This window comes from Ptychodera flava, chromosome 9, assembly GCF_041260155.1.
Source record: "Ptychodera flava strain L36383 chromosome 9, AS_Pfla_20210202, whole genome shotgun sequence".
Classification (NCBI taxonomy): domain Eukaryota; kingdom Metazoa; phylum Hemichordata; class Enteropneusta; family Ptychoderidae; genus Ptychodera; species Ptychodera flava.
This window is the reverse complement of record NC_091936.1, coordinates 27,716,738-27,730,162: the sequence shown is the minus strand read 5'-3', so window position 1 is coordinate 27,730,162 and position 13,425 is coordinate 27,716,738. Positions and strand designations below refer to the sequence as shown.

At 35.5% G+C, this 13,425-nt stretch overlaps 1 protein-coding gene across 5 annotated transcripts; it reads left to right on the top strand.

Annotated features, from left to right (window-relative positions):
• The first annotated feature begins 19 nt into the window (after nucleotides 1-19).
• LOC139140534 (oxidoreductase NAD-binding domain-containing protein 1-like) lies at nucleotides 20-13,337 on the top strand. 5 transcript variants are annotated; one of them, XR_011554012.1, is made up of 8 exons: nucleotides 20-253; nucleotides 2,435-2,507; nucleotides 3,649-3,755; nucleotides 4,150-4,291; nucleotides 7,088-7,330; nucleotides 8,134-8,233; nucleotides 12,152-13,036; nucleotides 13,146-13,337. XR_011554012.1 is itself a non-coding variant. In XM_070709868.1 (7 exons), exons 1-7 carry the CDS (start codon nucleotides 132-134, stop codon nucleotides 12,316-12,318), a joined length of 954 nt encoding a protein of 317 aa, XP_070565969.1. In that variant the 5' UTR covers nucleotides 20-131; the 3' UTR covers nucleotides 12,319-13,337. The 5 variants fall into 5 exon arrangements, 3 of the variants coding, with proteins under 3 accessions (XP_070565969.1, XP_070565967.1, XP_070565970.1); XR_011554013.1 differs by having other exon boundaries at nucleotides 33-350; XM_070709868.1 differs by lacking the exon at nucleotides 4,150-4,291 and adding an exon at nucleotides 4,317-4,458 and having other exon boundaries at nucleotides 12,152-13,337.
• Nucleotides 13,338-13,425: the final 88 nt, after the last annotated feature.

The window sequence follows — 13,425 nt, the reverse complement described above, 5'->3', positions numbered from 1 at the left end:
AATTACTCTCGACCTATGACATATGACCCTAGAGGGTCTGGTCAGAGCGGACTGGTAAACAGCACGGATACTGGAAACTCTGCATGCCCGCTGACTGATGTCGAACCCAGTGACGTTACCCGTTTATTAAAATGACAAAGTATGTCGTGTCAACATTCAGGTCATTGCACGAGATGCGAATGATTAGCGAAATCAAACAAATCTTTCGAGGGACCTTAACGCCATTATCAGACAGATTTTCAGCTGCCAGCAAGTAAGTATAAGTTGTTCACCAAGCAGGCAGGCCACTAGTACTATCCCACTATTGTCACTTAGATAACTTTGGAAGGCCACCATCGTCAGCTTTGAAGGTGAGTATGTAACAACGGGTATACATGTATGAGAGCCCCGTCATTTTGAACTGGCAGCGGACATTAAAAGCAGTAGTTTACTTACCGAAAGAATCAGTACATAAAAATAGAAACGAATGGCTCAGAATTATTCATATTATAGGCGGTAAAATAGTGTGTTTTGAAGCAGGTCACGTTTTTTACGTCCATGGTTAAAACACAGTGAAACTGGCAGTTGTGTAAGTAACGGAATGCTGAAGAAGCTGTAAACTTTCAATGTAAAAATTCAAAAACTTTCTGTGCTCCATCCCAACAGCATGAGGATAGATGCAAGAAACTTAAGTGTATATCATATGTGTTTGTGTGTGTGTGTGTGTGTGTGTGTATAGTATATATATATATATATATATATATATATATATATATATATATATATATATATATATATATATATATATATATATATATATATATATACAATAGTTGAATTTCTGTAATACAAAAGAGATGGAAAACCAAGTTTACTTTCGCTGCTGTGATAGTACAAAACAATTGTGGTCATAAATTAAACTAAGTTTCACCCCATTGTTGTACAGCCTGCTGTAAAATTTACCAGGCAAACATTTACTGCTCATAAGCTTAGCTGTCGTATGATTGGTTATTTTATCTTGTACTGCCATAATTGGGGTGAAAAAATAATGTTGACGCATTACATGCAACCTTGAGACCAATACACTGTAAAGCTCTACTTTGATATCTCATCCCAAATAAGAAAGAAAATGATAGAATGACACAGTTGTAATAATTTTATCATGATATGAATATATCTAAATGAGATCAGAGACCTACAAAGGGGTATATGTGGTAGGTTGTCAACTTTATTCCTATACAAATTTACAAACTGGATACAAATTTCAAAGGGGACACTAACCCCTGGGACACTAACACCACATATGGCTGACACTGGCAAATAATCACATTTTTGTTGGGTCTATATTAGTAATAGTGGAGTGAAAAGGTTGTGTTTTTTTCCTTTGAGTAAAGGAAAATCTGATCAAAAATATTACTTTCCAAAATTTGTCACCATTTCATAATATGATCACCTGTTGTCCTTGGATATCAAATGGTCCTGCTCTTAGATGAGGAAAGAAAAACTGGCAAGCAGTTGGGTTTGTCATTACCAGTCCAAAATAAGGTAGAAAAGTTTTTAGTGTGTGATGATTTTGTGGACGATTTCATGAAAAAACGCACAGGCTATTAATTTGAACAGGAGTTTACAGCATAGCTGCGCCAGCCAAATTTAGAAAACTTCGTTGAGCAGTTCCAACTCTGACACAGAGGGCGCCAGCTAAATTTTAAATAAGTTGCACATTTGAGTGGCATTTCGATCACTTCAATTTATCTGAAGTAGTTTAGTTAAGTTGTTGCATTTTATTTGTTAACCATATTTTTGTCCTGACATTTGTCCCCTCTTTTTTTCATAAACAAATTATGTGTTTTTGTATACGTATGTATGTCTATGTGTGTTATGATATATTCGAATGTTTAGATAGATAATTTGTCGATTGATTTATTTATTATCTTGTTCTTATGTTTATTTGCCTGTTAACAATACCACAAAACAGCAAAGAATAGATCAGAAATGGTAAAAAAATTGAATAATATTCCTAAAAGTACTTCACATATGCAAATATCAAAAATAATCACATCAACTTAAAAACATCAAATATTATTGCCAACTGTTGTAAGCTTGTATATGCTATGCAATTTTCCATTCAATTTCAAATGTGAAATTTGTTCATTTTTAGTTAATTTTCACTGGTATCAAAGTACCTACGCACTTCATGAAATCTTTTTACCAAGAACAGTTCTGTTGTTTTACTGTATGCAAACCAAGTCTCAAATAAAAAATTGAAAGAAATTTTTAAAATCTCGTTACCACAATACCATCAATCAAAGTCATGAAAATCCATTAGTGCTCATTATAACAATCAGATATCAGATGCTATTATCATATATCTTGCAAGTGGAAATATTGTGCCCTTTGTTCCTACATTTTCATCACACAGTTTTGTCAAATATACTTGTTTATTGACAATTTTCAGAAAGATGTCATCCGTATCAGATTCCAGCAAGGATGACCATCTTCACAGGACTCAGGATGATTTCAGGCAGAATGTAAGTATTGCAAAGATTGTAAGGTTTATATGAGTTGTATCAACTTAAAAAAGGGAGACAAAAGTTGAACAGTAAGATTGTAATATTTATAGTCAGCATAGCAGTGCACTATTTCAAATATGACATCTGTAGAAAATGTAGCCTCTACAACTTGTTATTTTCAATATATACAAATAGATCTGTAATCTAGTCCAATAGTAGTACCAGTAGATTGGTGCTCAGTTTGTCTATCACATGAGAACTAATGAGTTGAAATAGTTGTTGTTGTCACATTCATGTATGTGTATGAACCTTTTGCTATAAAAGCATTTCTGTGTTGTTATATGAGATTGTCATTGTTATTGTCACTGTAATGTTGGAAAGAAAGGGATGTACATCTCATGTGAGAATTTGTAATGTTTGTCTGTCCTTGGTGGTGGTATTCCACAATATAAAAGTCTACATGTATATCATTTAAAAAAATGTCTTGAAAGTTGTTTTAACACACTGGCACAACAGATGACCAACTTCACTGTTGAATTGGCAAGCTGGTACAGATAGTTTCATGTTTGATGAAAATATCAGTAACTGACAAGCCCAAAACAAGAGAAAAGTACACAATAACTTTCCTCTTTTTCCGTTTTTGGATGTAAGTTCTCATGATTGTATGAACTGGATTGTCAGACATTCATCAAAGTAAATGGAGTTATTTTGGTATCTGTAAAATCAAAACTTGCCATCATACTGACCCTGTGTAGTGGAGGTAACTATTAGATAATATCTTACGAATCTTCTATAAATTGAAAAATTATCTGTCATAAAAAAAATCATATTTCCTAAACTATAAACTTGGAACATTTACAACTGACAACCTTTAGCTTTTAAAGATATGGGATCACTGTGCAATTTTTGGCACCAGATGAACAGATTACCTTAACTTTACTGATATTTGACATTGAAAATGGCTGCTGTCTCTGTGTTAACTCTACAAGGACAAATTAAATTTTTAGTAAAAATGTAATTTTTCCACAAGCTTCAAAATGAGCTCCCACAGCGGTAGATCAGAGTATTTGTAGAAAGTTAAGAATCCGGATATCTATCCTCCAGGTGCATTCTTACCTTTATCTAAATGCCTACATATTTATTTATTTTCTCTCCTCAGACCGTCACTCCAGCTGTTGTCAGTTCTATAACACAGATATCAGACACTGTCAAGGGTTTGACTTTGAAAGTAAATGACAGCAATGTATCATTCAAAGCAGGGCAATGGTGAGTATCGAGATGTACATGTACATGTTTCACCAGTAAAACTCAAAAGAGGCCAAGTGTTTGATGTTATGATACCTGAAAATATGAAATTATGTTGGCCTTTATTGCAACCAAAGACTGACATCTAAAATGTCCCTGCCACTGTATATTAAATATTTATCTCATTTCTCTCACTATTCATAAAACCAGCTGTGACTTTTCTTGGTCAAGATATATGCCATAGGGGGCGTGACAGAAATTAATAAAAAAAATTTTGCGAAACTTAACATGACCACATTAGGCAATATATCACTGCTGTAAAAATATTCTTGAGATCATTTCTATAAAGACATAACACACCGGGATAAAAAGATGCATACGACGTTTAACTGACTCTGGTTTTATGTTCTTTCAGGGTAGACTATTTCATCCCTGGTGTTGAAATATTCACAGGCTACTCAATGTGTTCAGCACCTAAAACTCTCACTGAGAAAGGACAGCTTGACCTTGCTATTCAATTCAGTGACTACCCTCCCACTGAATGGGTTCACACTAAGGTAGATGTTTGCCATTCTTTTACAGGGTAGACTTTTTCATCCCAACCGTCACAACAGTGGGTGGATTCTCAATGTGCTCCACACCCAAGCTATTGACATCACACAAAATGCTAACACTGGCTGTTAAATTCTCTCGGCATCCACCAGCATTCTGGGTTCATAAAAAGGTACTTTCACTTAAAATCCTTGGTGTGAGCAATGGTGGTGTTGTGTATAGATTTTTAATCATGCACAAAATATCAGCCTCATCATAAAACTGTTCTCCATTCTGAGTCAAATCCAGCACCAAAGTAGTGCACAAGAAGGTCATTATTAATTTCACTCAAATGACCCTTGAATTATAGACACAGCATTGGCATAGACAGTCTGGGCTACAGTCTGAGGAGCAATACATGATACACACCAGAAGAACTTAATGTAACAAAATAGTAATTTTAATGAACAAAAGCTAGAAACTGGTAATTGCAAAGAGTGTAGACAGTAAGATAACATCGACAGGAAATATTGTTATGTTGGTGGAAATGTTGTACTTTATGGCACTGGAATGCTTGATGTCAAGACATATCACCCTGCCTTGGCAAGCTGCACTGTCAAGTTGGTTGGTTTCTTTACTTCCACTTGTCAGAGTCAAAACTACCACTTCTCAAGTCGTCTGACAAGTCACAACTCTATTGTTATCTTAGATGTCTACAGTAACAATTTCACATTGATGTTCCAACAACTTCACTTCCTGCCGTTTCGCAGGAAATCAACAATCAACATCAACAATCTAGGCCAAACGTACAGGCATGCACCATTTAGTTATAAATTGAATCCTGAAACTCTGATCAAGTACCTAAATGTCACTGCCTTCATGTTTTTGTATGATCATGATGAAAAACCAATCCTTTACCCAATTATACCCAATTAATACTCTTACCAAAGGTCATTTCAGAAGTTTGAAAGGCACAATGTTAATGTCATAAACTTAGAAGCAACAAAAGAAGGTGAATATCAGATATGAAAATCATGTTGCATGCTAAAGCTGTATGGCTTACTGCAAACAAATATAATGCTGTAGCTAAATGGCATGCTTCACGCAATCATCATTTACTTGCTGCCTAATGATTTGTATACAAGCGCTGGGTGAACATCTAACATAACATCATAAAACATGTGCATTCACTCCCAGTATACTAAGCATATCAGTCATGAAATGCTTAGCTGGAGCTTGAAGGACAAGCAGTCATGCAAGTAGTCAACTCAGATGACGTTGGCCAATGATACGCCATGCACCGTAGTTGTCACGTACTGGACAGTAACTGTGTATTTATGGGACATATCAAATGAAAGATGGGTCAATGACTGTTCCTCTGGACATTTTTATATAAGAGAAAGGCAGGGCAAAGCTAAATTAGGATGCAGCATATGAAAGTTCATGATTGGTGGAATCAAGAGAGGGCAACATGCAGGTTTTGAGGGACCAAGCCTATTCAGTAGTTGGGAATACTTGTGTGTTGATATACTCATATACAATGATTTCAGATGTTGTTTTGAAGATCGCACTAAGCTACGACTTCACACAATCACTAGTTTCCTCTTGGTCATGGTACTGCTTGTTATGTGTAACTGACTGATCACAGCACAAAGTCTGTATTGTAAAGGGTGGTACCTTCAGAAATCCTTGTCAAATCCACAAAAATTAGCATTTTGAGAGCACTGTTGTTTCAAAATTATTCAACTTTTCAATATCACAGTGATTCTCTGCAGCCCTCCCAGTAGCAGCAATTAACATTCATAGTGGTGACCTTGATTACTGTTGATCACTCCGTGATGATTTCCTAACATCCCTGTAGCACATGATGATGACACCGTATTTTTGGAGTGGTCCAGATCCCAGGCTGACCTGCACAAGTGCTCAGCTCACTCTGTATATGGCCCATGTGATTGCTGTCCAAAAAGAGATGTGATAAATGGGTAGCCATACATGTAACAGATTTTGAATCTACAGTTATGCGCTTTTGATTTCCCATATGACTGGCCCAAGTGTAACTGTAATCATCAAATAAATAATACAAGTAGTTATGAAACCATTTTTTTCACCCCATGCAATAGTTCACGCAGAATACTTTCAACAGTCTCATGAGGGCGCCAAACAGACAAATAGAGTGCAATGTATTCAAATTTTTGAAACGGCCACACAAGATAGAGTTGATATCTGTTCATTTATTTATGTAAGAGCGTTCCTGGTGAATTACACATACATTTACCTTTCAATGCAAGCTCCCTTAAACTCCACAGAAGGCAACAGCGCATGTGTACTTGTAGTTGGACTTTCCTTGGGTTTGATTTTTCATGCATTACCGGTAGTAGGTAAAAAGTAGACATAACTAAATTTTCAAAATTCTACACATTGATTCAGAAATCTAATAGAGTAGAAACTATGCAACATGCATTGGCCGTTTTTTTCCCTTGTAATAAAGATTGTGAACCAGCTGTCATTTAAATGATCAAATCAGGTGCAATCTTAAAACTTGCTTCCTTTTCTTTCCTATGGATTTCAAATGATATATGCAATGCAGGTTTAAGAACATGTTTGAAGTGAATACAGACATGCCGGCAGTATTCACTTATTTTCTAGCATTCAATTTACAGAAAAAAAAATTTGACATCAAGATTTGCAAAATTCATATGTCATAACAAGCAAGAGTATTTTTTCATACAATGAGTTATTGTTCCACTTGAAAGTTTGTTGTAACTTTGAAAGTTGAATTTTATACCAGATGCTGATTTTCAGTATGAACTCATCTTTTACAGTGCAAAGTAGACAGCCAGGTATCAATCAGAGTTGGCGGTAACTTTTACTACGACCCGAAACCCAGTGATCCTACTGCCGATATTCTGTTGATTGCTGGTGGCGTTGGGATCAATCCACTCTATGCAATGCTGTTACATGTTGCTGACCTACATGAGGCACTCGCAAAGGGTGAGAATGTCCACAAACCAGGAAAGGTGACCATGCTGTACAGTGCACGTTCAGAGGCAGAACTTATCTTCAAGGTAAATATAAGACAGTTTGCCTTTCAAAATGTCTGACTATGTAAGTGTAATGGGTAGATCTCCAAGAGATTGACATCTTTAGGTTAAAAATCCCATTTACACTGTCCTTGTTTTTTGCATTTCAAAATCCAATACCCAACTCAGGTAACCAACAAAATCAGCTCAGATATCTTTAGAAGTTCAAACAGCGCCCTCAGTGTCTATATAATAAATACGGTTCCCTATTGCAATTGTGAAAAGATCCAGATTTTTTTACACCATTTTAATGGTTATTCTAGATTCTCTTCCATGATACTGTGCTCACAGAATGTCTGTTTGATACTGACATTTTTTACTTTTTCTGGTGAAGTTTTTCATGGCAAAACTTTGAGATCCAAGCATCAAATTTCAAGTGCACTATAAGAGGTGATTCCAGACACCTCACAACTCAAGGATTTTAATGAAGACCCTTGCTGACAACGAATGTGATAGCTAGCCAGTTGGCATGTTATATGCTGTATCTAAGCTCAGATTACAAAAAGAAAACATAGATTTCAGTGTGAGAACGTATTCGCTAGACGGGAACATGAGATGCAATGACAAATTGGATGAGAAAGATATTCTTAAGAATAGTCTCGGTTTGAAAATGTAAAAGTATATACGTAAGCATATTATGTACACCGTTGAAAGCAAAAAAGACTTGATTTGAATACAGTAGTGCGATATCAATGTTTGCATTGTATAACTGTTTACTATTCTAAAATAATCCTGCAATAGTTATTGTAAATAATAATAATAGCCCATATTTTACTTTCTCTTTTCAGGATGATATAGTGAAGCTTTGTCAAAATGTACCAAATATACATTGCGAGTTCTTTGTCACCAAGGAAACACAGTCACTATCCAGCGTACAAGATGTATCAGGTACAGTATGAGTTTGGAAGCCTCAGTAACTGTGACTTAAAAAAATGTTTTCAATATTGTTTTAATATCAACTATACTGTTGATTTGCTGCCTACATCATACAGAGACACCCAGTATTCAGCTTGCCAACATGAGCTTTTATACCTGTCAGATGTATTATCAATGTTGACAATTGAGTTAGCATCCAGAGTTGAATTCAATTGCCGATATAACAGTGCTCCTTACAAACATCTGCACTATGTAGACTAGGCAAATATTGAGTGTTTCAACATGCTTTGAGGAGTACTCCCAAAAAATATAGCTGACACATGACACAAATATATTTTTAAAACAATTAATGTACAGGTAGTTGGGGCCTTCATTGTGCAGATTATACCTAGTGGTATGGCCTACCCCTAGAATCCCACCCATTGATTTCTCAATGACACAAGTCCTGCTCCATCATCATTTCAGACATCCGCATACATCCCTTTGACATCTGTGGAATCTGTACAAAAGTATTGGAAATTGTGACAATATATATATTGCTGTTGTAAAATATACTTTTGTCTATCTGACGTAATATTTTGTTGCTTAATATTTTTCATACATTTTACATACAATCATATTCTTTTGCTTGGCATTTATATTTTTTAGGAGACTAAACTCATTATTCTGCCTAAAATTTCATACTTTGTAATTTATTCATACTGTCATTGTCTTCATTAACCTAGGACACCAGCCTTCAAACTTTTATGAATTTTTAGTCACAGGATTTGGAGATGCATAACCATTATTAGTAAAATCTTTTTATTTTATGTTTAATTTGCAATATTGTAAAATTTGAAAGCAGGTTGAGTCATTGAACAACAGGATATCTGGAATAGTAACAAGACAATGCGGCTCAAATTTTCCAAAAGGTGGAGAGTACCGTTTAAGACAGTCATCTGATCACAGGGAAATTTTACATGAACCGGTGTCCTTTAAATCTACCAAAGTTTACTGAACCCATAAATCATGAAAAGATCTAGGTAACTGAGCTCATTTTCTTCAGACACAGTGAGTCATGAATCATTGATACAAAGCCCTACTGTCAGGCACCATGCTGCACAAACAATGGGCCTGTCCTCCCCTGGATGAAATTTTCAGTCAACCGTAGCTGGGATACATTTAAATGGACCCTTTGAGTGCTGTAATTTTTCCCCATCAAAATTTCTGTGTAACGTTTCAGCAGTTTTTATGAACTTTCTGTAATTGTTTTGATAGTTTTAGACCAAATTGACATAACTTTTCATTGGCTACAACTTTTGAGCAAAATTTGGGGGAAAATCTGAAGAAAAAAAATTGTCTAGATCTGAAAAAGTTGTTGGCAAATTATTCTATAAAGGCCACAAAAATTTACTTTGGCATTCAAGGAGTTAAAATACTCCAACCAAAAACCTTCTTAACACCTAGCCAACAATCTTAGCAGAAAATAAGTGTGACCATATGGTCCTATTACTGTATGGTTTAAACCCAGGGATTAAACAAACCTGTGTATTTCCATCATTATTAAGTCAAATTTTTTTCATTGTCTCATTATGGTACTACCATTCTTCCGCCAAGGATTATGATTGAATTTTCAACTTCTTCTACAGTAAAGATTTCACTTCAAATACTCCTACGTGTTCTACAGTGCTTTGACTTTTGCTTAGTTGCAACTTTTAAAAAAATCAGCGTTTCCAAGGAGCTTTTTTGCACAAGGTGATCTTTCTGAGCTCAGTTCTGTCACCAAATAAGTATAGACAACCTGAGCATACTTGCCCCATCATACTTTTCTGACATAGTGATAAGTGCTTAATCACCGTAAAGTCCCGTCATTTCTACAATGAAAGAACTATGCAACTACACATGAAATATAGGACACATTGTGTGGGAAATGAAACATTCCAAGCCCATGCAACAGAGTTTATTTTTAACAGTGTGTGTACTCAAAGCATTGCGTCATTTTCACCCACGCCAATTGTTTCCAGCGTTGCGTGTGACCTCTGATGACCTCGTCACCAAGTTGTTTGCCCACATGCTGGACGGCTGCACACTTCAGTATGCAGCTAGTACAGCAGGTCTCATATTCTGCTTTGGTGGCATTTTTCCCCTTTCCAGCTCTCAGCCCTACGCCCACATTCTAGCGGTAAAAAAAATCATGCAGAACAAACGGTCAAACTGAGTGGCGGTCTAAAAGTGAGAACTTCATGAATGTGTCAGAAACAAAGAACTCAACAATACAATGACCTACATTTCCCAAAATACCAATGACAAAATCATAATGTGAAATAAAATAAAGTGGCATGTTTTCAGAACTTCCCAATTTATTTTGTATTGATACAAGCATACTTCATATATTATGTATATATTCATAATATTTTTGATGTAACAGTTATTGTATCTTAAATACATTCCACCGGAGATCTGTTTGCAATAACAACTATGCTCTGCTTTCTATTAGTGTTACTCTACAATGCTGTATACATTCTTTTATCGCTAGCTCTGTAGGAACTATGTAATTCTTGTCCTCTACGCTTTTGAAATGAAAGCAGGATGTAATGAGAAATTTTTGATCAAACGCCATCTAGTCCCAAATTCAGATCACTGCACAGCCAGCCATTGATGCAGTGTGAGAGTCAAGTAAAATATGAAGCTGGTTTTTTGTGATCAAAGACAAATTCAAAATTCTTGAAAAAACAAACTCTGTAAATTGTGTCCAAGATACACATGTCCCAGTTATTTTAAAGACCTGACTGCCAACTTCATGCAACTGCTGCTGACCTTTGACCCTTCCAGTCATGTAATTATTCGGAAAGTGATGTGCCAGATGTTTCTGAGTAACGGCCACCTTGAAAATGTATGTACTTTCATTGTAAACTTCCCACAGCATTTTGTAATACTCAGTTTTTTTTTCAGTTTGTCCATGTTGCTGGTCTGTTTGTGACAGACATTGTCTGGGGGTCCGGCCCCAAGTTCAACTATATCAACACTGTGTATGCAGGACACACATACAAAGTCACTGATGACAAGCTGATTACTGGGTATTTCAACACAATGTGGGAAGTAGACCTAGAAATTATCGGCGACTTCTGCATGAAAACCTGACAAAAATTGTCAAAAAGTTACAATTACTGGGACTTTAACTCTTTATATCATGTTGGGATGTAAATCTTGACTTGTTTAAGTAGCCAGAAGGTCAGAGTGCAAAAGACTTTATAACCATGCAAATTCAGTGAGCAAAATATCATCACTTTCTTTGTTAACATGTGACAGCAAAATTCTTATTTTTTGTCAGGTTTTGGAATGAATCCACACTCACAGTATTCTGTAGCACAAACTGTGTTTATTTTCATGAATAGGAAATCTTTCTATGAGGCGCATTCTGTCTTACCTGTAAAGAACAGATGAGAAATTATCTCCATGAATTCCAAAATATACTACCATATGGTTTATACAAAGAAGTAACCTTTTAGACTTGAAAATAAACCCTTGTCGATGACAAATAATGAAAAAGCTTGAAGGGCCAATAATGCTAACTTTTGATAATTTTTTCATAATTTTATTTTTTATGTCAATTGCAATGTCTCATTCTTAGCTTCCAGAAGAATTCTGAGACACACACTATTTAAGTTCTCAACATAGTGTTAATATGTGTAAAATGCACTGTTATTGTTTACATTTGAATTCTAGTCCTGACGAGAATTCATTTCAACAATAACAATGCAGTTCACACATGCACAGGCTGAGTTAACAAGGTGAACACTGTGTATATCAACATGCTGTGGAAAGTAGAACAAGAAATTATGGTTGACTGAAAAAACAAAAATAGTGAAAAAAGCATCACAAGTTAGCATTACTGGCCCTTTAAACATTTCTTTAATAATCACAGTCTTCTACCATCTTTCTAATTTTCAGTTGGTCGCATCAACGAGTCAAAACTGAAGTCCGCGCTGGCAGACATGAACAAAGAGAACCTGAAATGCTACATATGTGGACCACCGCCGATGATAAGTAGCATGGAAGAATATCTGGTCACATTGGGAGTCACCAAAACACAAATTGCATATGAAAAATGGTGGTGATCGATGTGTACACATATACAAACGGATCTTTCTGGGTGAAATGCAAAGTTCATAGCAGTCAGCAATGTGTTTACAGTTCAAATCTAAAGATAAATATTGTGTCCTTGCAGAGTCCTCAAGGAGATTCACAAGTTTTGTCTCCTTGGTCAAGATTAGATTGTCAGTGAGCAAACACAACGGCCATTCCCTTTTGATAACTATTTAGCCTCTGTGTATTTCAGTTGTTGCTCAAATGTACACAATCAAGATTGTCATTGAGCAAAACACGACCTTATCACCAACTTAATGCTCAGGTGTTCATGTGTTCGTTGTGTGTTTTTGTTCATAGTGATCTGCACTAGAAATTCTATTAATATTATAAGAATCAAGGGGTACTCTAGACCAATCATGAACATTATTCTATTTTTTTACTTCAATTTTGCTTTTTTCTGCCTCGCACTTGAATTTTGTTACTTTTGAATAGTTTTATCAAATGACAATGGTGAAGTTTGTCAAAGTCTGTATTCCGCCTTCAGATAGTTACAACGGCCCTTCAGGCCAAGTCAGGTATTTCTCAATCTGTGGCAATTCTCAGAGAAAGTATTTGTCTGTGTCTGTTGAATGTGTGTGAAAGACTGCTTGCAATATGCAATAATATCAAAAAAAGAGAAATAATATAGAAGATGTATCACTTTTAAACCGTATATCAATATTTGATGGAAGGAAAAAACATTTCAATGTGTCATTTAACTTTTTATAACCTGTCATTGATATTCTTATCTCAGATACAGCAATGAGACCAGTGTATGAAAGAAAATAATGGAATAAAGAGTCAATGTTTTGGTAAGGGTAAGAAATATATGCAGCTCCTTTAGGAACAATGTTGCAATTTTAACTCTCCCCAGTGTCAATATATTAAATGTTTACCTGCCTGCCATAATAACAAAAACACTGGGAGCATTTGTTTTTTCGAGGCATCCAGGCTGACTATCTTTTGGTTTTTATGGTTTTTAATAATAATTAAATTGGGTATCAATATACGCCTCTATAGTGTTAGTTGTCAGTGTTTTCCATTACATCTTAGGCATTGTTGCCATATTTGCCCTTTTTCTACTATTTACACTCTAT

Bases quoted from the DNA above. Each gene is read 5' to 3' on its own strand.
- LOC139140534 (XM_070709868.1), top strand. From the start codon at position 132: ATGACAAAGTATGTCGTGTCAACATTCAGGTCATTGCACGAGATGCGA. The intron at 7,331-8,133 runs GTAAATATAAGA...TTCTCTTTTCAG, and splicing joins AGGCAGAACTTATCTTCAAG to GATGATATAGTGAAGCTTTG. The intron at 8,234-12,151 runs GTACAGTATGAG...TCTAATTTTCAG, and splicing joins CAGCGTACAAGATGTATCAG to TTGGTCGCATCAACGAGTCA.